The sequence below is a fragment of the Balaenoptera acutorostrata genome, chromosome 3 (genome assembly GCF_949987535.1).
Source record: "Balaenoptera acutorostrata chromosome 3, mBalAcu1.1, whole genome shotgun sequence".
In the NCBI taxonomy this organism is placed as follows: domain Eukaryota; kingdom Metazoa; phylum Chordata; class Mammalia; order Artiodactyla; family Balaenopteridae; genus Balaenoptera; species Balaenoptera acutorostrata.
Window position 1 is genome coordinate 101,828,783 of NC_080066.1, and position 20,568 is coordinate 101,849,350.

General features: G+C 45.9%; 1 protein-coding gene across 1 annotated transcript; it reads left to right on the forward strand.

Annotated features, from left to right (window-relative positions):
• The first annotated feature begins 7,870 nt into the window (after window positions 1–7,870).
• Window positions 7,871–13,346, forward strand: ACTC1 (actin alpha cardiac muscle 1). The gene is made up of 7 exons (XM_057543901.1): window positions 7,871–8,028; window positions 8,544–8,694; window positions 9,878–10,202; window positions 11,048–11,209; window positions 11,340–11,531; window positions 12,304–12,485; window positions 13,011–13,346. The coding sequence occupies exons 2-7, from the start codon at window positions 8,566–8,568 to the stop codon at window positions 13,152–13,154; spliced, it is 1,134 nt and encodes a 377-aa protein (XP_057399884.1). The 5' UTR covers window positions 7,871–8,028; window positions 8,544–8,565; the 3' UTR covers window positions 13,155–13,346.
• The last annotated feature ends 7,222 nt before the right edge of the window (window positions 13,347–20,568 follow it).

Below are 20,568 nucleotides of genomic sequence, written 5' to 3' on the forward strand. Positions count from 1 at the left end.
TTTTCTATTTTACATATAGTAGTGTGTATATGTTAATTCCAAACTCCTAATTTATCCCTCCCTGCCACCTTTTCCCCTTTGGTAACCATATGTTTGTTTTCTATGTCTGTGGGTCTATTTCTGTTTTGTATATAACACCAACTTTTTAAAAACTCTGTCTCCGTGATTGCAACTGAAGCAGATGCTTTGGGAAGGTGTGCTTGGTCTCTCCACAGTGATCTCCCTATGAAATAGAGGAAACAGAAGGAATAAAACTTTTACTCATGACGGATTCTCTCAGATTCACGTAAACGTGTTCCACGTGAGAAAGTAGGCAAGCTTAACATTTAAGCTTTCATATTTAGTCAGAATAAAGGTTAGTTTCCAGGTAGATCAAAGAAAACTCTGATGACACAAAGATATAAACTATGGAACAATATTTTAGGGTTTGCTCTTTAGGCCTGAAGCATGGGCCCTTCTAGAACACTGGAGCTGTTCTAATAAACAAGGGTTTCTGCCTCTTGGGATTGCTTTTGCCACTTCCATTACAATTTCGGGGCCCACACCCCTGAGTTGGACAAAATGAGCACAGTTTACCTAAAATTTTCCATTGCCCGGTGTGGAAGCAAAGCCTCAGCCCTTCTACCAGTATCTACAATGTGTTTCCGATTGATCATTTTCAGTTTTCTGTTCGGATAGAAACTCATGGGAAGGGTGGAGGGGATACAGGTCTGTACCCCCATCACCATCTCCCCACCTGCTCTCCTCATCTCTCCCACCACCTTGGGCTGGTAGTTTAGTGATCTGATCCTCGAGTGGACACAGAAGGGACTGATTGTGCCAGTCTAAGGGCTCCCTTTCTGCGCCCTCAGGAGCAGGGCTCTGGACAGAGGATACAGAGTGAAGATGGCTATACCCACTGGTGGAGAGATGAGCCTAGCATGAATCTTTCGTGACAGTTATAAATATTGAGCCACAATATTATACAGCAACTGAAACCTCTCCCTGGAAAATACCATATTTAAATAGAGTTTGCAAAAGGGTTAACTGAACAGAGGACACCCTTCCTGTTCACCCATAAAGAATGTTCTCACCTGAGGACTTCCCAGTCCTTGCAGGTACTTCTTGGGTGATATGATACTTTATCTGGTTACATCCTTTGGGTCATGCTCATGATTGTTCTGACCACTTGTCAAAGCCACATCAGGGGTCGATGACAGATTCTTTTCTCAGTTCTCAAAGGTTGGCTCGCCTCTCTGAAATGCCACACACATGGAGACCTACTTATTTGCGTGAGTGCCAGTATTCTCATTCAAGTAACAGCTCGAGACACCTTTTCAGCTCTTCGTATTTTGGAGGAACGATCTCGGTTTCCTGCCTCTGGTTAACACAGGTGATTGGCTTTAGGGAAAGCCTTTATTTTTATTATTTTTTAATTTATGAAATTAAGTTAGAGTCTGTAAACGTAAGAGGAATTGGTTATTTGTAGACCTAACCAAGAGGAGTTTGGAAATACTCATCATAAAATAGCTGTAAATATTCCCTAAAACAACTGCTTTCAGAATCTCCACAGAAAGACAAAGCCTACAGCAATACATTTATGTGGTTTAGTTTTATGTTCATGATAGATGCCTCTTTTTAGACTGTAATTCTGAAACAGTTCAACAGCTGAGTTGGCAACTAAAACCCACCCTCTAAAATATATAAGTGAAATGTGGATGCTATAATCCTAAGGGCAGAGCCTGCTCCCAGTTTGGCATTCTTTGGTTCCAGCTGTTGACTAGAGATAATTTAGATTATAACAGTAAAACCAAAAAATGCTTTTAATGCAAATTCCTTGCATTGCATGTCTCTCTTTAAAAAGCAAGTGGACATTCTTGCAAACGACCAGAATAGGAGGCTATTTGTCTTTTCTCAGCCCAGCGACTGTAAGTAGATGTGGAAGGCAAGGCCTCATGAATTTTATGTCACATTTAATTTTATTTTAAGGAGGTTAAAATAGAGGGCTTTAAAGCCTCAACCAAACATGTCATTTTCTTTGTCCTTCTCTGTTCAGTGTTTCCTAGTTCACCACAACAAGCACTTACAATTTTCATAGTGAGGGAAAGGTTATTTTAGATCCCCAGTTATACGTACCATGACGTTAAGACGAAAATTAAAATGATACGATCCCTTATACAGTACCTTATATAGACAAAGCGTGTTTTCATGAAGCAATATATGCTTGCATTGGGATGGAAGAAACCGGCAGACATACGCAAGACATCTTGGTCTCTTGGATACTTGTACAGTGATCACCCCAATTTCAATTTCAAATATTCTCTCCATGGTCCCCATGAGTTCATTTTTATCTGTCTATCTATCCATCCATCCTTTGTTTTCTCTCACAAAAGATGTATGGCAGCTTACAGAGATAGATGGACAAATAAAATTTAAAAGTGGAAGAAAAAGGAAAATGAAAAATAGATGTGGGTGTGCAAGACAGACGATAATGATTTGTAATCATGTTAACAATTGGGCCACAAGTGTAGTTTCCTAAGATTTTTCTTGGCCGCTGCCAAAAGAAAAATCTGGTTGGTCACTAGATTCAGGATCTACAGGATCAAAACAAACCATTTACTTGGTAGAAGCCCTTTGTTCTTGGAACTAGAGCCAGACAGGAAATTCTTCTAAGAGGCTCATAAAGAAGACAGCTCATCCTGTGATGAACACCCGTGACAACATCTTTGCAATAGAGGTGGTGACCTATTTCTTACACAACCACCCCCCCCATGTAGGCTGGTGACATCATATTTAAAAGCAGGTCTGTAAAAATGGATTCTGCAGTTGGCAGTCAGTCCAGCTTCATCTAGAAGCTGACCATGTACACATATGAAGTCTCAGGGTAGTGCATGGACCCAGTATGTACTTAATAAATGTAAGCAATTAGTATTATTGCTACACACTGTTGCGTGTCAGATGTGTGCCTACTTTTGATGGGGAAGAGATGGGCTCCGCACATGCAGCGGAGTGAACTTGGTGGGCAGGAGCATCTCTGAGCTCACAGCTCTCACCTCCCATGCACTTGTGTGATCTCAAAATGCAGCCGCGTTCAAGTTGGGTGATGCCACATTTGGGCTCTCTAGGGAAGACAGGCTTGCTCCAGGTAACGCTTGAAAAGCCGAAACTCCATAGTTACTGCCAGTATGGGAGCAAGCCAAATCTGAGCTAAGTGGAATACCTTCCCAGCAGAAACCTGCAAGCTTCAGCACTTCATTCTAGGAGGACTCAAACTCCTTTTAAGGAGTGAAAAAGATGAGAAGTCCTTTGTGATTTCCCAGGATAGAAGAGAGTGAAGGTTTGGCTTTTTGCTCATTAGTCCCAGGTGACTCCAAGATCCAGAAGGATCTCCCTTCTACATTCTGTTCCCCTTCCCTCATCCTCCTTGTCTTGCCCTCTTTTTCTAAATCTCATTAAATGGTTCATCACAGTTGGTCCTATCATGTCAGAAGGCAGTGACTGCCAGAATCTGCCTAGAACAGAATTCATTTGGACTTGAAATACCCTCCCCCTGGGTTCGTCTCCTCAGTGGTTGCACAGAAAGCACGGGGCAGCATGTGGTGGAGATTAGGCATGCCTTGGTATTGAATTCTGAGCGCCAGGATGTGTGTGGGCCTGCATCCCTCACAGCCACGTCACTTTCTTCTTTTAATGAAAGCTGAAACCAAGCTCCTGCCAGAGGACAGTGGGAGCGAACAAATGTGTAGGAAAAGAAAATAGAAATGGTTAGGAAGGCTGGCTCCCCGACCCCTGGTCTGGGCTAGAAACAGCCCACCCCCTCCTTCCTAGCCCGTGGAATGCAGGAGGGGCTGCAAGAGGAGCCGGGAGGGCTCCTGGGGAGGCATTAAGTGTGGTTCGGTATGTTTCTGGCTTCTCTGTAAACACTGGACACCTCCGAATGGAAGAACAGCTGAGAAAAGTGACTGCTAATCCCCCAGTGCCAGGAGGAGGCCTGCCTTTCCCTTCTAGATCCCAGCAGATGGTGGATGAAACAGGCTTCCCTCGAGGCAAGGGCAGCAGGGACTGTCCCACCTTCTGTTCCTTCAGCCAGCCCTGCACGTCTCCCTCATGGCATGTCCCTGCCCAGAAGGGCCTCGCTGGCCCTCGAGAGCCTTGGGGACACGCCCCGGCTTTGGCTTTTACCATCCGGCTGGGATGCTCAAGGTCAGCCAAGCTGGACTCGGGCCAGCGCTGGCAGCTTGGGCAGCCTTCAGCAAGACTCCGCGGGCCTGGGGACGAACAGGCAGGCAGTGTCGCCGCGTTTCTCCCTCTGAATTACCTGGGGAAGAGGGGTGGTGGCTTATTTAAAATGCACATGCACCCTTCCAGGATGAAACCTGGGAATCTGAATTGCTGTTAGAGGTAACTTGGCTGCAAGTGCTTCTAGCGTTCTACTTGGAGAAACAGCAGTCCAAGTGGGCTGGAAGGCATTTGGGGTGGTGGGTAGGAACAGGGTGTAGTCTGGTGCCTGGATCTGAAGCCTTACTCTTCCATTTGCTCAGCCGTGTGACCTTGAGCAAATCAGGCACAACAGCTCCCTACCTCATAGGATACAAACCAGTCTTTCTCAAACTGCAGGGCACAGCCTTTCTTGGGTTTTGAAATCAATTTAGTCACAATTCACATCAAAAAATGTAACTGGGAGGTTGGCTACACAGCAAGGTGAATGTACTTAACGCTACTGAACTGTACAATTTTAGTTGGTTAAGGTGGTACATTTTATGTTATGTATATTTTACCAAAATTAAAAAAAAGAGAGAAATGTCTAGACTACACCACAGAAGGAAGTCATTTTTATATACTTAAGTAGACACAACAGAAGCCAATCTCAATTTTCAAATTAAATGGATCCCTGAAAAAATTGTGTCAAATGAAAATCAGTCATTGAATCTTATTTTCCATTGACTTATAATTTAAGTAAATATACAAAAATAGGGTTTAGAGTTTTTTTTTTTTTTTTTTTTTTTTATTTATTTATTTATTTATTTATTTATTTTTGGCTGTGTTGGGTCTTCGGTTCGTGCGAGGGCTTTCTCCAGTTGCGGCAAGCGGGGGCCACTCTTCATCGCGGTGCGGGGACCGCTCTTCATCGCGGTGCGCGGGCCTTTCTCTATCGCGGCCCCTCCCGTTGCGGGGCACAGGCTCCAGACGCGCAGGCTCAGCAATTGTGGCTCACGGGCCCAGCTGCTCCGTGGCATGTGGGATCTTCCCAGACCAGGGCTCGAACCCGTGTCCCCTGCATTAGCAGGCAGATTCTCAACCACTGCGCCACCAGGGAAGCCCCGGGTTTAGAGTTTTAAAACGTGGAAATTGAGCAGTATTGCAATGAACAAATATCGAACCATCATAGATCTTGAAGGGGAAAAAAGTGTTCTTACCATAAATGTAGTGCATAAGAAAATATGTTTTGTTCTAAGTGGGAAAAAATGAAATTGTTTTTAAACATTTTAAGGGTGAAGATTATTTCATGAAACTGGTCTCAGTATTCCACTGACCTACCCACCCCTGCTCCCGGGCAGACTGATTCCTAGGTCGGTGGACTGAAATTGGCCTCCTGAGCCCTGGAAGTATTTACAGAGGATTCAGGGAATAACCGTGGTGTTCAGTGATCTGCTAGACTTTCCAGGAGTTCCCTTTACACATATGGCAGTGAATGTGGGAATGTGCCACCAGTCACTCCCAAGGAGAAACTCTTTCTTTCACACAAATGTTAATGCACTTCAGTCCTACTCTACTTTAAAAATAATGAAATACTTCCTCAGGAAGGCTTTCTCTGAACCCTCTTTTGAATCCGTCTTTTTGTGATTATCCCAACGATTCCCTCCTTCTTCTTCCTAGCGCGTACCGTAACTGTCTCTGACTTGTCTGTAGCTGCTCTGCAGTATGAGTCCTGCTCTGTTTTATTGTCGTCTTCCAGCGACTAGCACAGTTCTTGTGCCATAAATATTTGCTGAATCAGTAAGTGAATGACATTGACCCAAATCTTCAAAAGTGAGAGCTATAGCGGCCCCCAAAAGTATCATTATTACTGAATTGTAATAGTTACAATTTGCTTTGTATCTTCTATGTGGCTTATATCACTTGTCTCTAATTATTACAATAACTAATAATCTCTGCCTGAAAAGAGTCACTGTGTCCTTTTTCAGAGGGGAAAATTGGGGCTTATGAAAGTGAAGTGACTTGCCCAAGAGCAAAATAGGTAGTAAGTGATAGAGGCGGGATTCAAACCTAGGGATGTTGGGCTGTAACACCCGTCCCATTTCTCCTTTTTCTTGGTTCTTCTGCGTCTGCCTGAGCCAAAAGAGCTCTGCTCTTTGCATCCTGTCAACAGGCATTTTCACTGAAAAAGGCCTACCGTGTGGCAGAGGGTGATTCCAGCTGGCGTGACCCCCACCTGGTTCCATCACCCAGCTGCCCTCATACTTTCTTCTCCAGACCAACCCAAACATGGTTGGGGAGCTCAGCGGGGAGGGCCCAGCATTCCCCAGTCTGGACAAGTATCTAATCAGCAGGCCTCCTTAGCATATCAATCCAAGACCACTCCAGAGATGGATGCCTGGGCCCAGTTTCTATTTTTAACTGGTGTGAAGGGGAGGAAAAACACAAGCATTAAAAATCAAAGTGCCAGTCAAGAACTGAGAATACAGGGCAACTCAGGGCAAACCAGTGATCTGTGTCCTTCTTATGTCTCTCTGTTTCTTTCTCTTCTCCTTGATTCAAGGAATCCCTTTCTCCAAAGTCTCAAGATCCTCCACAAAGAAGCTGATATCATTTATACCAATGCTTCTCACACTTCAACATACATATGACTCAACTGAGCATCTTGCTAAAAGGCAAATTCTGATTCAATAGTTCTGGGGTGGGGCCTGAGACTGCTTTTCTAATTCATTCCTGGTTATGACCATACTGTGCATCCCGGTGATACATTCAGTTGGTTGAAGTTGCTGTTATCTTCTTGACAAGAATATTTCTCTTTCAGTCTTGTCTTTGTCTGGAATAAACGCTTTTGCCCCCAGTTTATGGACGTTCACCTCTCCACCAGCAAGTGGACAAGCAACCTTTGGCATTTGTTCCTTCATTCCCTTTGGCAGCAGGGGAGTCTTTCCTGGCCTAAAGGCAGGAGTCTGAGTTTGAGCAAAACCCTGGCAGCATGGAGGAGAGCTCCCTGATGTCCCAGCTGGGGTAAACCTGCCCTCTCCTCCAGCAAGACTGAGCAGGCTCTCACAGCAGCTGTTTCCAGCCTCTTCCCTAACCAGCCCCTGAGCCATGCATGAATTGGGGACCAAGGTAGCCTTGGTTAATCTCAGCTTTCTGCACAGCCCCAGCTCTCTGAGTTGTCATGCAGGTTGGTGGGGACTAAGCCAGGAGGGTGCCCTGTCCCAGGCACCCCTTTTCTGGCCACCCAAATGTACTGCTGTGGTGCCCTTTGGGCCCATGAGGACTGCCAGGGCTTTAGCTCCCCCAGCTCTCAGTCCGGGAAGATGAGAAGCTGCCGTCACTCCCCCGCTGCCCTGGCCCAGCTGTCAGGACCCCTCCGCAGAGGGCGGGGTGCCAAGCCTTCCCACTTGTGTGTGGCTTACTGTCTCTTAGGCTGGCGGGGCTGCGGAGGAACCAGCCCACAGCATACCCAGGGAGGACCTCCACCCAAGAAGGGGGAGGGGGTGGGCTGGCGTCACTCAGTCTTCCCCTGCCCCCTACCCTTCACCGCCTGCCCCTCCCTAGCTCCCTATTTGGCCATCCCCCCTGGTTGCCCCCTCCCCTTCCTTACATGGTCTGGGGGGCCCCCTGGCTGATCCTCTCCCCTGCCCTTGGCTCCATGAATGGCCTCGGCGCTCCTCAGTGGTGCAAAGGCGACCAAATAAGGCAAGGTGGCCGACCGGGCCCCCCACCCCTGCCCCCGGCAGCTCCAACTGACCCCGTCCATCAGCGCGCTATAAAGCCGCGCGCCCCGCGCGGGGCACCAGCGCCTGCCACCGCCCGAGCAGCCGAGCCGAGCCCGCCCCGCGGACGGTGAGTCAGCCGCGCCCGCCCCGCGCCCATCCTCCCGCCCCGCGCCTGGAGCCGGTGCCCCGCGCTCCCGCCGCTCCATCACTTTTTTTCCCCTTAAGACCAAACTTTTCATTTGGTTCTAACTTCTTTTGTCCTGGGTCTCGGTCTTCACTGGAGACGGGCGCGTGGAGGGGTAGCCTTGGGCCCCAGTGGGGCTTTTGGGCTCCCCGCTGCCGTGTGCTTTTCCCTCCAGCTGGGGCTCGAGCATGGATCGGGCTGGGGCTGGGGCCGAAGTGGCTTCCCGGTTCGTGAGAAGGCGAAAATGTAAAGGGCCGGGGAGGACCTGCTAAGGGGTGACCGTCCCTCTTGCACTGGGGCAGGGGAGGAACCTCCTGGGAGCCTGGGTGGTTCCTCTCCCCTGCTCGGCAGGTTCTTCCCGCCCTCCTTTTTCTGCCCTGTCCCTTCCTCCGGGGACGCAGACGAGGCCAGCTCCGCAGGCACTGAACTTAGGCCGCCTTGCTCTCCTCCATCCGTAGACCCCACTGAAGCTGCGCCAAGATGTGCGACGAGGAGGAGACCACCGCCCTGGTGTGCGACAACGGCTCCGGGCTGGTGAAGGCCGGCTTCGCGGGCGACGACGCGCCCCGCGCGGTCTTCCCTTCCATCGTGGGCCGCCCGCGCCACCAGGTAAACTTCCCGCCCCGCACAGCCTGCCCTCACCTGGAGCAGTCCCCAGCCCCACTCCACACCCCTTCCTGCCACCTCTTCAGCCCAGCAATGGAGGAAATGTCTCACCTGCCCCTCCCGTTCCATGAACCCATTAGGTCAAATAGGAAACGCTGGATTAGCTTCCAATCTGAGCCCAGACAAGCAATACTCACACCCTCCAGCATACCAGGAAACGTGCAGCCCCCCGCCCCCCCCGCAAGTCCACTTCAGGGACACAGCTCTGCCAGGGGTCCAACTTCCTCCTGTGAAGAGGCAGTGGCTTCTCTCTTCCACTCCTGACCTGCATTTTTAGTCCTCAGTATCTTTGGCTCTTATACACTTCACTTTACTCCTTGGCCTCCCTTTTCAGTCCTGTTCAAAACTCATAATAATATAACATATCCCAATCAGCCAGGAGCCAAGCCACATTGCTCCCTCTTGTTCACAGCCAGTTTACAGGGCTCCCAAAATGTAATCCATCTGTTTCCTGGCTGTTGCATTTTTAGAAGCCAGGCATGACAGAGGCAGTAAAGTGCCATGGTGATAGTGACATACCACCTTGTTTATTAAAAGAAATGCCACGCTCTCTGGCTTTGTCACAGTGCCTGCCCAGACAGGCTGCCAGGGAGGAGAGTGGCATTCCTCAGTGTTGGTGGACCGTGGGTATTCCAGGAGAGCTCTAGGAAGGCTGGATTTCCCGGACAGGAAGTTAATAGCGTATCAATCCATCTTTTTATGTTTACTTGATGAATGTCAAAATCTTTTCTTAGGAGAAATACAATGTGTCATTAATTCAGTCATTCCACAATGTAGTCATTTATATTCCAGTTGACATAGGTGATGAACTTAATAATTTAATGAAGGCATTATGGTATTTTCAAAATGAGGTGAGGCTCTGCTCCTTCGGTGAAATAGCTCCATTTCTCTCCATCCCTAGTTATATTCTAAACAATAGAATTATACCTCTTGGGGGTGGGGTGGGGAGAAGGTACAAGGTTAACTTTAAATGATATTTCCGAATTGGGATAAATTCCTATTGTTTATTATTTCTCGTATTCATAAGATGTCACTTGACTTGGGCAGTTAGATGGAAATTAATAAGGCATTGATTATATTCCTGACACGGTGGAAGCTCGATTTTCTCATTACTTTCTTCTTGTAGGGAGTCATGGTGGGTATGGGTCAGAAGGATTCCTACGTAGGTGATGAGGCCCAGAGCAAGCGAGGCATCCTGACCCTCAAGTACCCCATTGAGCACGGCATCATCACCAACTGGGATGACATGGAGAAGATCTGGCACCACACCTTCTACAATGAGCTCCGGGTGGCCCCTGAGGAACACCCCACTCTGCTCACTGAGGCCCCACTGAACCCCAAGGCCAACCGTGAGAAGATGACCCAGATCATGTTTGAGACCTTCAATGTCCCCGCCATGTATGTGGCCATCCAGGCGGTGCTGTCCCTGTACGCTTCTGGCCGTACCACAGGTGTGTTGGGATTGTGAGATAGTCCCCGATTAATTACATTCCCAAGTCTTGGACCTTGCTGGGAATCAGTTTCCCCAGTGAGAAAGGAATGATCCCTTTCCTCACGCTCCCTGGGAAGGTGTCTCTGCCAAGGGAGAGGGGTAACAATAATACCCTGAGGTTGGTTTCAGAGCACACTTATTTCTAAGAACTGAAAGAATACGGAGTTAGACCCACCCATTGCCTAAAGTATGTGATGTCACATATTGAGGCTTTGCACAAACTATCAACCTGGAATGCAGCAGTCATTGGTGTGTGTTCACACCGTCACAGCCCCTGGGCAAACATCCCTACAGGGTCTGAGTCAAAAAAGAGAGGAACAGGACTTCCCTGGTGGTCCAGTGGTTAAGACTCTGTGCTCCCAGTGCAGGGGGCCTGGGTTCGATCCCTGGTCAGGGAACTAGATCCACATGCCACAACTAAGACCTGGTGCAGCCAAATAAATAAACAAATATTAAAAAAAAAAAAAAAAAAAAAGAGAGGAACATGTGTAAGTTAGATGAGAGGAAAGAAAAACACGCCTGGTTGCTTGCATAAGGTGCTAATAGCTGGTAAGAGGGATGGTCATTTGAAAGTGTCCTGGGAAAAGTTTTCTACTACAATATTTAAAAGGATGAACTGTCGCTGGTTTCAGATTTGGCATCCACTATGCTCATTTTTATTCTTCATGTGTAAGGGATCTAATTTTACCCGGATCCTTGCCCAGCACTAGTATCTCTCAGCCAGGATTGGAAGTAGGCTTTGACATGGCTAAAGCAGCAGTGTCCTCAGAGATTTACCTTGTTCTTGTCTATTTCCCCTGACAGGCATTGTCCTGGACTCTGGGGATGGCGTAACCCACAACGTCCCCATCTACGAGGGCTATGCTTTGCCCCATGCCATCATGCGTCTGGATTTAGCAGGTCGGGATCTCACTGACTACCTCATGAAGATCCTCACTGAGCGCGGCTACTCCTTTGTCACCACCGGTGAGTGTGTGTGTGTCTCATCTGCCACAGTATGTGTCTGGTTTTTTCCCTCCCCCAGCGAACCCACCTACCTCCTCAAGGTTGACTTCATCTTTCAGAGCTTAACTGTTGACACCCTTTATTTCTGCAGCTGAACGTGAAATTGTTCGCGATATTAAAGAGAAGCTGTGCTACGTTGCTCTGGATTTTGAGAATGAGATGGCTACGGCTGCTTCTTCCTCCTCCCTGGAGAAGAGCTATGAACTGCCTGACGGCCAAGTCATCACTATTGGCAATGAACGCTTCCGCTGCCCTGAGACGCTCTTCCAGCCCTCCTTCATTGGTGAGTTGTAGGGTGTGGTGCAGAAACACCGCTTGGTGGCTCCCAGGGTAAAAGCTATTATAATCAACAACGATTAAGGGGCCCTTGTGTTAAAAGAAGTCATAGCTTGGAGTCCCACACAGTTCAGCCTCAGGTCCCGATGGCTTCTTACGGGGATGGCCATCACTGCTCTGTAGCAATGATATGATAAAGGATGACACACTGGCTTCATCTCAAAATAAGCAATGAGACAGAGTAGTAACTGCATAATCCATATCTGCAAGGAAGAGATGATGACTCAAGAGTGCTGACTTATTCTGATAGGTTCCATCACCAAGGAGCTAGACGTTACTTTCATCACTCATTATTAAGTGTAACAACAATCCAACTCATAGTAATAACTGGACTTCTGTATGTCACCAAACATCTTGGTAGGATGGAAGCCTGTCAGGATCTTATTTTAGTCCATAAATAAGAATTGCATTAATTTACCATAAATGTGTGTCTCATCCTTTTCTAATACATCTCCATACTCTGATGGGTACATCAAGTGTTCCCTCCAAACAGGTGCTAAACACAGTTGTTTGTTTCTTGGCAGTCTGTTGTGGATTTACTGTCTGCACTTTTAAGACACCTGTTCCACAAAACCCTGCAATGTATCTTATAGCGGAACATATGTTTCAGAGACAAATGGTGACAGTTTACCGACATAGAGGAGTACTATTCTCTTCCCTCTACCCTGGCCCCCTGGCCTGAGTGCACTGTGATTTTTCTTTTTCACGCTTGTTCCTAGGTATGGAATCTGCTGGCATCCATGAAACAACTTACAACAGCATCATGAAATGTGACATTGATATTCGCAAGGACCTGTATGCCAACAATGTCTTATCTGGAGGTACCACCATGTACCCTGGTATTGCTGATCGCATGCAAAAGGAAATCACTGCCCTGGCTCCCAGCACCATGAAGATCAAGGTAAAGAACCTCTGTGAGTGGGGGAAGCAAGGCAGGTCTCCGTATTCCAAGCAGAATTCCTAACTCCTTCCCCTCACTGCTTAGCTTCCCATTTCCCATAAACTTTTAGCTTTTCTAACACTTTTTCTGATTTTTCTAGCACTTTTCCCAAGATAGGAGACTTGAAAACACTTTCAAGCAGTGGATAAAAAATAAATCTTTGAAGGAAAAAAAAATACCTAAATCTTTGAACACATTTTAAAAGACCCCAGCTTTCGGGCTAGCCTCCACCATGCATGTAGATTATTGCCACATTATATTCTGTTTCAGAGAAGTGGGGAAGTTCTATTTGATAGCGACTTTGATAATGGAAATGATGAAATCGAGGAAATGCATTAAACTTGACTCAGCCATATTCATTTGTGGGAATGAAGTATCACATTACAGTGAATTGATCAGCAATATATTTTCTGTGAATCTCCTCAACATGTGCTCTGTTGCTTGGAACTTCAGAGTTCACTGGTGGTTTTTGTTTTCATTCTGCAGATTATTGCTCCCCCTGAGCGTAAGTACTCTGTCTGGATTGGGGGCTCCATCCTGGCCTCGCTATCCACTTTCCAGCAGATGTGGATTAGCAAGCAAGAGTATGATGAGGCAGGACCGTCCATTGTCCACCGCAAATGCTTCTAAGGTGCCTTCTCTCTTAGTCTACCTTATGTTCAGGATGACAGTATGATGCTTCTTGGAGTCTTCTGAACCACCCTCCCTCATCTCTCATCAATCATTGTACAGTTTGTTTACACACGTGCAATTTATTTGTGCTTCTAATATTTATTGCTTTATAAATAAACCAGACCAGGACTTGCAACCTACAAAAGCAAACCTCTCTTATTTCTTTTTGGGGTTTGGGGTTCGGGGTAGGAGTAGGATGGGGCCAATGTTTGTGTACTCAGTCTGTGAGCTCGTATATTGGCGGCCTTGACACCAGGAGCATTGTAATATCACAGCACCACAAAGTTCATCAGATGAATTAGTGTGACTTTTAGCTGGGAGTTACAATATTAAATTTTGATTTTACCCTTTGGGACAGAAGCATGAAGATATTTTGTATCTGAAAAGCAGATTAGGTTTAGCTCCACGTAAGTGAGAAACAGAATTGGAGAACACAATTCTCTAAGATTAGCTTCTATGATGACACTGCAAATTGTTGTTTTAGCACATGTTCCAGTTGTTTTTGTGACTTTGCAGAAACCACGTAGATATTGGTAATGAGAAAGTCAAAGATTATTTTAAACAGATTAGTTTAAATTCTCAATTCTCGGTCTCTTCAGTTATCTTCCTGAGGGCCATGCATGTTAATGGTGAAACACGGAGGCCAGCTGACAGATAAGCCCAGCCATGTCCCATTCCAAATATTCCCTAAATAAATCAAGACCACTGGGCATGTTCAAAACAAATGTGAGGAAACAGGCACCAGATACCTTTGCCTAATCAGTGACTAACTTCTGGGACAGACGTCTTCAGTCTCTTCAGTTCTTTGAAATCCTGGGATCTTGGGTCGAATGGAGTGAAGGCTATAAAATCCTGAGGAGTTAAGGGGAGCAGAAAGCCATAATATTCCCTTTACTCCGTGCTGGGCTCTTTGCAAAGTATGCTGGGTATAGTGCTGCATCCGAAAGAATCTATTGTGCTCTGTCCTTGAGGGGTTCACATACACACTACTCATAAACCCCCAGTGTGTGTGGCCTGGAAGGCTTCAAGGAGATGGACATATGAGACTGGGTCTTGAAGAATGGTTAGGAATTGGAGAGGTAAGAAGAACAGGGAGGAAATCTCAGCAGACGGCAACGGGGCAGAAGCCATCATACAAAGCACAGGGCAGGCTGGTGGGAGCCTTCTCTTCATTAAGGGTTAAAGAATAAATTAATTTAGTGACATTTATGTTAGATACGATAAACTTTATTGGAGATTTTCATTTTTTCCTGCAACTATTTCTTGTAGCACAAATAGATTGATTTAAAAGCTAGGTGTCAGGACTTCCCTGGTGGTGCAGTGGTTAAGAATCCGCCTGCCAATTCAGGGGACACGGGTTCGAGCCCTGGTCCGGGAAGATCCCACATGATGTGGAGCAACTAAGCCCGTGCACCACAACTACTGAGCCAGCACTCTACAGCCCATGAGCCACAACTACTGAGCCCGCGTGCCACAACTACTGAAGCCTGCGTGCCTAAAGCCCACGCTCCACAACAAGAGAAGCCACCGCAGTGAGAAGCCCACGCACCACAACGAAGAGTAGCCCCAGCTCACTGCAACTAGAGGAAGCCCACGTGCACTAACGAAGACCCAACGCAGCCAAAAAATATATATAAATTAATTAATTAATTAAAAAAATAATAAGAATAATTTAAAAAATCTAAGTATCAGCCAGAGACAGATTTGGAGCATATATGGGGAGATATGATTTAGCCAGTGTCTGTGTCTCTTTTTTCCTCACTTCTCAAATTGAGTATGTTAAGTATTATGAATTTTATCCTCTAAATACATTATTAATACTAGAGGTTTAGACAGCTGGCTGGGGTATCACCTGTGGTTCTTTCTATGTGTCAATGTAAATGGAATGGGTATTGCTGTCTCTACTTAAAAGGAGAAGCTTTCGGAATCAGCTTCTGATATTTGTATCAGAAGTGGTAAGCACACAGGTTCTCGTTGAATTCTGAGGTTTTCTCATCTCTGCTTGATGACAGGGTGTAAGATATAAGAACAACTGACTCTTGTAATAATTGTGCTTAAGAAAGGTATTAAGGCAATAGGGTTTTCTTAAGGCCACCTTCACATTGTATAAAGTAATTGAGATGTCTACAGTCAATAGATCTTTAGTTAGGATGCAATGTAACGAACCTATATAGATCATGATATTTTTCTCAATTTATAATGAAAAGGGTACTTTTATTAATTTCTAACACCCCCAAACACTATTTCTTTATTTTCCTTAACAATGCTCACTTCTTAGCAATGGTTATTATGTAGATGTGTTTAAATAATTAAGAGAGTAGAGTTAGAGAGAAAAGGAAAATAACTGAAGAAAATGGACTGTTTAGAGGGGTAGGATTGGTTTACTATACCCAGGGCCTAAAACAATGTCACTGGGCTTTCTCTCCACTTCTTCTACGAAATCTGTTATGGACTGAATTAGGTCCTCCCCAAATTCGTAAGTTGAAACCCTCACCCCCTAATGTGACTGTATTTGGAGATAGGGCCTTTAAGGAGTCATTAAGGTTAAATGAGGTCATAAAGGTGGGGCCCTAATCCAACAGGACTGGTGTTCTTATAGGAAAAAGAGATACCTGGACTGTGTCCATACAGAGCAAAGGGCAGGTGAGGCAGGTGAGGCAGGTGAGGACACAGCAAGAAGGTGACTGTCTGCAAGCCAGGTAGAGAGGCCTCACCAGAACCAACCCTGCTAGCACCTTGATCTTGGATTTCTAGCCTCCAAAACAGTGAGGAAACACATTTCTATTGTTTAAGCCACCCAGTCTGTGCTATTAAGTTATGGCAGCCCAAGCAGACTGATTCAAGATTTTTCCATGTATTGGATATGATGGCCCAAGATTCATGGTCTGAATTTCTCAGCCTCTGGAACAAAAGTGTATCTTTCCATATAGTTCTGACAAAAATTCCAGGGAGCCTCAGTCTGGCCAGGCTTGAGGACTGAGTCATACCATTCCCACCATAGAAACCGATCAATATTATTGACTGGGGGAGGGGTAATTCTCCAAAGGAAGGGAACAAAACAGCATAAACTCTATTCCCAATGATCTAAAGCAGGAGAAAAATCACAGCAGTTTGTAGGGGAGGGACCGATTGTTGGAGAGCTCTAACTTCCAGTTCAGGAGTTTTATTTGATTTAACAGGCCTTGAGAAAGACTTGAAAAGAGCAATGACTTCACCCAAACAAAACTAGGGGCAAGACTAAGAAGCTTTGGATGGTGATATGTGTGACTGATCAGACACTCTCCGGACTCCACTGTGGCCCGGGGATCCAGAAACCCTACAATCTCTATATGACCAGATTAGCCAGGTGTTGAAAAGGAAATAAGAAGTCAGATTTACTTTATTAATTAAATGATATAAATACTATAAATATTTCCTAGGAACTAATAGGTAGTGAAGAAATTTCGAGTCTTTTAGGCCTAAAATAGCAAAAGTTATAGCAAAAGTCTATATTCAACTTGACGTCTTCCGGGCTCATAATAAAAGGAATCTCTCCTTCAGGCAGACCTTGGCTGTTGCTATGGCAACCAAGCTCACACTAGGAAGATAAGGGGAAAAGCTCTTGGGGAGAATGCAAAAGTATATCTCTGGTTACTGGTGAGTCTGATGCTAGAAGATGTTCCTTGCAGTTCACTCATCAGCTCTGCATGCAATAGATGCAAGCAAGATTGACTAGGAGGATAAAGAACTTCCACGTAAGCGTAGCTGAGTCCTCGTGATTCTGGGCCCTCTCTCCTGTCCGGGAAAGCCAGCCGAGTCAGGTGAGATGTAAGCAGGGGTGGTCTGCATGTCCCTCAGCAGCTTTGCTGATTGTTCTGCATTGTTTTACTGCAGCTTCCATGGGCATCAGGGTTGGGGAGGGGAGGCAGAGAGAAACCAGACCCAAGGGAAGATTGCAGTAAAGCTGAACTAAAATGTGGCATTAATAGTAGATGAGAAGTGGACTCTGGAGTCAAGGGTAACAAGAAATTCAATCAACAGGTTTAGTGTTGAACAGAGAAAGATGATTTGAAGAACTCTGGAAATACTACTGGATGGTGACATCTTATAGGGTAGGATATGATGGAGTAGGCCACGTGTGGGAAATTTAAGAGCAAACCTACCTTAGGCCAGATATTGAAATTTTCCCAAGGCATCTTTAACTCTACGATCTACCCTTTGGACTTCTTTTCCAGTGCCTTCCACCCAATGATTGCTACCTGCAACAGTCTTCCTACTCCTCATATCTTTTTTTTTTTTTTTTTTTACTTGCCTGTCCTTTACGTGCATTCCTCAAGAGCAGACTATGCTAATTAAGATATTAGTTACCTAATCTATGTTCCTGGGGAAAAGTTAGAACTTATTTTCCCACTAGAGAACATACTCATAATTTAACAATCATTTTCCTGTATATGTATAGTTTTTTATACTAACCTAAAGGACTGATGTTGCATGGGCTTTCAGTCAAAAAGATCCTAGAGTGCAAATCCTAGCTCTGCCGAGTGGACTTTAAGTAAATTAATTACTTAGCCTCTCTGAACCTCAGAACAGAGGGACTAACTAAAATCGTGGTCCGAGAGTTGTGAGAATGTGATGATATCATGCATTTAAGACACTAAGCACAGGGCACAGCACAAGGGCATTCGTGCTCCAGATAAACAACAAGAAATTTTACTTTCCTTCCCTCCCCCTTTCTTCCTTTCTAGCATGGACTTTGGAGGCTGGGTTGGGTGGGTAGAGGGGGAGGTGAGCTGTAAATATCTCTTCACAATGCATTGTGTTTCTATAGATCCCGAGTTTTTCTTGAGCCAAAGAATCAGAATAGGAAAAATGAAGGACTAGAAAGCACAGAAGAGAGAAAACAGTTAAAGCAGATTCGTAAAAGGAAATGAAGGAAGGCAAAGAGGAAACCAAGTCTCTTCCCTGGATACTTGGAAGACAAATTAAAGAGAGATGTGGCGTGGGCAGGGTGTGTGTACGTGCAGGTGTGTGTGCTCCCACACAGAACGCAGGTGAAAGCAATCAACAGAGAGCCAGGCTGTTGGCTGTGTGAAGAGGATTTCCTTTCTGTTCTTCTGTGCTCTTCAACACCCACCGCCCTCCTCACCCCTTCTCATCCCCATTCAAGAGCCTGGTTTTCCACTCTTTACTTTGCATCTATAGAATCAGCACAGATGGACAAACAGATGCACCACTGTTTCACGAAAAGTTGACGTGAGAGAATTTGGTCCCACAAGGCCCGTCTTCCAGGTAACTCCTTTTCTGCCAGCTAGACCCATGCAGGAGTGAGCACTTAGGGAGAAACTTTGTCCCCATCCCACCCCCACTCAGCTTCCTGGCTCCGCGCCTTGTTTCAGCCTCACCAAGTTTCTCTTGTCTTCTTTAGGGCCTTGGGTTCTATGTTCTTTGGCCCCAGCTTCTGGTCAGTGCCCTTCTAACCTCAAGGAACAGAACCTCCCTTAAACCAGCTCAGGTTAGGGAGGGAGTTTATTAAAAATCTATAGAGGAGCTCCTAGAACCTGAGGACATAAAATAAGGCAGGACATCATAGGGAATGGGAACTTAGAACTAGAAAGCCATCAGAAGCTGAGGGCATTCTGTATCCCTTCAGTGACCTTTCTCCATGAACCTGACCTGTGTTTCACACAACTCCTCCCAAAGGAATGACCCTCAACAGACAGGTGTGTTTCATGCATGACCCTCAAGACTAATGAGATGAGGAGGACAGATCTGACATGAGGACTTGGACATCTAAGGGCCAGCAACCAATCAGACATTTTTTTCCCTCTCTAGTTTGAAGAGGCACAGACAGGGCTGTTAGTTGTTTGTGGTTTTCGGAACTGACACAGAGCAGGTGGTGGCCAAGATGCATTGAGAAAACTAAAACCTGCAGAGAGGAGTGAGAAAACAGGGCTGTTACAGCTCAGGGAACAAACACGACTGCTTAAACACACCTCTTGTGTTTAGGGATTGTGGGTAGGGATGTGTGTATGCGTAAGGCAGTATCTTTATTGTGGTGGAGTTTGGGTGGAATAACACCCCCCATAGGAAGGAATAAAAGAGTGCAGTGAAAGGAGATTCTGGTGGAGAGGAGAATTCTGCTTAGATAAGGCTGTCAGGAAAAACCTCTTTGAAAAGGTAACATTAAATCTGAGACCTGACGAATGAAAAAAGCAGGCAGCGAAAATAGCACCTGCAAAGACCCGGATGTAGGAGAGTCTGTCATGTTCAAAGACGTGAGAGGACCCAAGTGGATGAACAGTGATGGGGGCCTGGGGGGGAGTAGAGTACGCGATTCTGGAGGGGGGTCAGAACAGCCATTATACAGGGCCTTTAGACAGTGATGAAAGTTTAGATTCTAAGTATAATAGAGTGATGCTAAAGGGTTTAAAGCATGGAAATATAAAACATATATTTTAAAAACTCATTCTAGGTACCATGTGGAAACTGGATTGGAGAAGCAAGAGTGGAGGCAAGTAAACCACCGGGAGGCTCTTCCACTGATGTAGGTGGGAGACCCTGGGGCTCGGACCTGGGGGAAGCCGTGAAGATGGAGTGCAGTGTGGACATGGTCCAGATGGGTCTCATAAGCAGCAAAGACAGGGTGTGCTGGTGGTCTGCAGAGGGCCAGGCAAGAAAAGGGCAGGACCACGGAGGCTGCCCAGGCTGCCGGCTTGAGTGGACCATGTGTTTTCAAGGAAATGAAAATTTCAAGGTAATCCAAACGCAGCTTCAGTCCAACATTGGAGAGGAAGGTTTTGCTCTCTCAAACCTCAAAAACGGGGTTTGCTCTGGGTCTTGGAAAGTGTTTTCTGGGAGAAAGGGAGGGAGACTGAATGAGCACAAGTGGTTTGGGGGACAGGGAGGCGGTGGGCAGAGCTGACCAGAGCAGGGAGTGTGTGTTGGGATACAGCAGTCAGGAGGATTGGGACCCTGTAGGGTGAGGGCCAGAGCATGGGTTTAGGAGACACAGGTGGGCTGTGTTCTTGCCTATAAAACACAAATGATGATAGAACTGCCCTTTGAAGTTGCTGTGAGGATTAAATGGGATAAAGTTGATACTAGGCTCAGGCCTTGACACACAGTGGAACATTAACGCTCAATAATCATTGTTATTAATGTTGTACTTATTGTTATTAATATTATACGTACATATATTTATATATAGCATATATCATTTATATTATACATTAAACACACGTGTGTGTGTGTATATTGTGGAAGAATCGAAAGATGAATGTAGGAATTCGGATGATATGAAAGGGTATGCGTTTTTTGTGATGGTATTTCCTGAGAAGCGGTTCATTCAGTGATATTTAAAGACGGTGAATTCTGGCATCTGGGTCCAGAATGG

Excerpts from the sequence above, each read along its gene's own strand:
- ACTC1 (XM_057543901.1), top strand. The coding sequence starts at position 8,566 with ATGTGCGACGAGGAGGAGACCACCGCCCTGGTGTGCGACAACGGCTCC. Across the intron at positions 8,695-9,877 it reads TGGGCCGCCCGCGCCACCAG|GGAGTCATGGTGGGTATGGG; the intron begins GTAAACTTCCCG and ends TTCTTCTTGTAG. Across the intron at positions 11,210-11,339 it reads CTACTCCTTTGTCACCACCG|CTGAACGTGAAATTGTTCGC; the intron begins GTGAGTGTGTGT and ends TTATTTCTGCAG.